The 2,381-nt window shown below is 58.1% G+C and overlaps 1 protein-coding gene across 1 annotated transcript; it reads left to right on the top strand.

Moving 5' to 3' along the window:
• Positions 1 to 443: 443 nt before the first annotated feature.
• LOC141945615 (uncharacterized) lies at positions 444 to 1,816 on the top strand. The gene is made up of 2 exons (XM_074873993.1): positions 444 to 773; positions 875 to 1,816. Exons 1-2 carry the CDS (start codon positions 444 to 446, stop codon positions 1,814 to 1,816), a joined length of 1,272 nt encoding a protein of 423 aa, XP_074730094.1.
• The last annotated feature ends 565 nt before the right edge of the window (positions 1,817 to 2,381 follow it).

The following is a 2,381-nucleotide window of genomic DNA, read 5'->3' as shown; positions in this document are numbered from 1 at the left end:
GTCACCCGGGTGCAATAAGAGCTGGGATGGTTTCCCCTGGGGAGAAGGGTGGTGTGGAGGCCTCCCCACATTCGGGGGAGCCCCAGGTTTCCAGCAGAGCCCCCAGCCTGCGGTGCAGAGAGAAGGGGAGCCTTCTGACAGGGCTGAACCAAAGGCAAAAGATAACTTCATTAAATTATCCGCTCTCCATTTGAATTAAAGAAAGGTGGATGGGTTTGTGGCGGCAGCAGGGGCTTCGCTGGGAGACGCTTTGGCTCCTTCGGTGGGGCGAGACCTCATTATGTGTATTTTGGTGATGGGATGACAATGAAGGTGTGGAAGACCGCTCTGAGTCACCCTCGGGGGGCCGGGCCGGGCGGGTGGGGGTCGTTAGGGCCGGGGCGGAGGGCTCATAAGGCGAGGAGCGGCCTGTGCCGCCCCACCGCCCGCAGACCTCGGCCCGCATGGAGCTCGCCACCCTTCCCCCCAGCCCCACCGGTAAGCCTCGCCGGGCAGCGCCCGGGACCGGGACGGGCAGGGCGGGTGGACAGTGTGATGCCGGTGGCGGCGGCGGGGCCCCCGCTGACCGCCGCTCCCCTCTCCCCGCAGGCGAGGCCCGGGCGCGCCCCGCCGCCCCCAGCGTCGGCCGGGAGGGCGGCCGGCGGAAGCGGACCACCTTCAGCAAGGCCCAGCTGGCGCTGCTGGTCCGCGCCTTCGAGAAGGAGCCGTACCCCGGCATCGCCCTGAGGGAGCAGCTCTCTGGCCTCACCGACATCCCCGAGTCCAGGATCCAGGTGAGAGGGGCGGGCGGGGCGGGCGCCGGGGCGGCTTCCCCCGGCCGGGCCGCGGCGGTGCCGCGGTGGGGGTGGGCGCTCAGTCTCTGCCGGCCTTGCAGGTGTGGTTTCAGAACAGGAGAGCCCGGCAGCTGAACCACAAGAAGAGCGAAGTCGCCGCCTACCCCAAGCCGGCCTGTGGCAAGCAAAAGCCGACCCGTTGCGGCGGCGGCTGCCAGGAGAGGTCCCGGACGACGCAGGGTCTTGGGGCAGACCGGAGCCTCCTACCCCCGCAGCCCGGCCTACCGGGAGGAAACCAGAGTTTCTCTAGTCAGCCGTCGCCTTACTCGGGGCAGCCGTACTCAAGGCTCGATGCTCACTTCAGGAGCTTGGATAACACTTTTGGTGCCCCAGGTCAGACCCCAGCTCACCTCGGTTTGGACTGCATGGGAAAAGGGGTCCCACTCGGTGTGGGAAGTGTGGGGAGTCCCCCCCAGCTCTCACTGCCTGTGCAGCAGGCGCAGGAATATCCATACCCGAAGAAATCTTTCCCTGAAAGCTACTACTCAGATGCAGATGTTTTCCAGTCTTGTATAGAAGATCACCAGTACCTGGCAGCTAAAGAGAACATGTATTGGAGACCTGTCTTAAACTGCGTCAATGCTAACCAGGGCCTGGGTGATGAGAACTATTTGTGTATTAAGTCGAACACTTCTCCCTTTGGGAAGGGCTCCACTTTCTATTATGGTGAAGGGGAGCCTAAGCTTGAGCAGATAAGGCACAGCCCACCTCTGTTTGCGGCTAGTCATGCTAGTCCTCCTTTGGTACTTCCGAAACCTGAAGGGGGGTACCAGGGGACTCTTGCTGCTCCAGCTCCATCGTATGGGCAGCAGCTGCTGGAGACAGCAAATGACTACGACCCTCATTGGCTGGGCGTGAGAAATGAAATTTTGGGAACAGAGTTAGATTCGCTGTTTGAGCAAAATGGGGAGCAAGGTGGGCCAAAAAGTTACCTTTTCGCTTTTGGTGGCCAGAGTTCAACCTGTAATTTGGGTCACACATGAAACTGACGGGGTCTGCTTGCCCAGTGAAAAATTAATGTGTTTTTTTGTTAAATTGGCAGTGTTGTCCAAAGTGGCTAGAGGTTTTTCAGGTCTAAGTGTGGAGTGCTTGCTTAGCAAGTGTGGAGTTTTGTGCACTGTCTGGAAGGGGAACGAAGATGGGCAAAGTTAGCAAGGGCTACAGGAGAGTAACCTGCTGAATGTGCGCTGCCTCCCTGCACTGTCCTACGGGAACCGTCACCATGCAGTATTCCTGCATGTGTTTGGTTATCAGCAGCCTCACACTAACTTGCACATGAGGACTGATGATCTTCATAAATATACCAGTGCTGAAGATTTACTCTTTCTATGCTCAGGCTATGCCTGATTAATTCTGACAGGAGGCTTGGGACTATGGCATTGGTTTGGGGGCCTTACTGCACTGAGCTCTGTTTCTATTCTGGTCAGAATTCACTTACTTTAACTTAAGAAATCTGTAGAAAACAGACTTATTTATAGCTTTTAGTGGAGAAAGCAAAGGGGTACAAGCATGAGAAAAGCAGCCTTGGTGGTGGCAGGGGATGGCTCA

This window comes from Strix uralensis, chromosome 7 (assembly GCF_047716275.1).
Source record: "Strix uralensis isolate ZFMK-TIS-50842 chromosome 7, bStrUra1, whole genome shotgun sequence".
Classification (NCBI taxonomy): domain Eukaryota; kingdom Metazoa; phylum Chordata; class Aves; order Strigiformes; family Strigidae; genus Strix; species Strix uralensis.
This window is presented reverse-complemented; position numbering and strand designations above follow the sequence as displayed.

What these genes read in the sequence shown, in the direction of transcription:
- LOC141945615 (XM_074873993.1), top strand. Translation starts at nt 444, where the DNA reads ATGGAGCTCGCCACCCTTCCCCCCAGCCCCACCGGTAAGCCTCGCCGG. An exon ending in TCCCCGAGTCCAGGATCCAG is followed by an intron (nt 774 to 874) that starts GTGAGAGGGGCG and finishes CCGGCCTTGCAG; the next exon opens with GTGTGGTTTCAGAACAGGAG.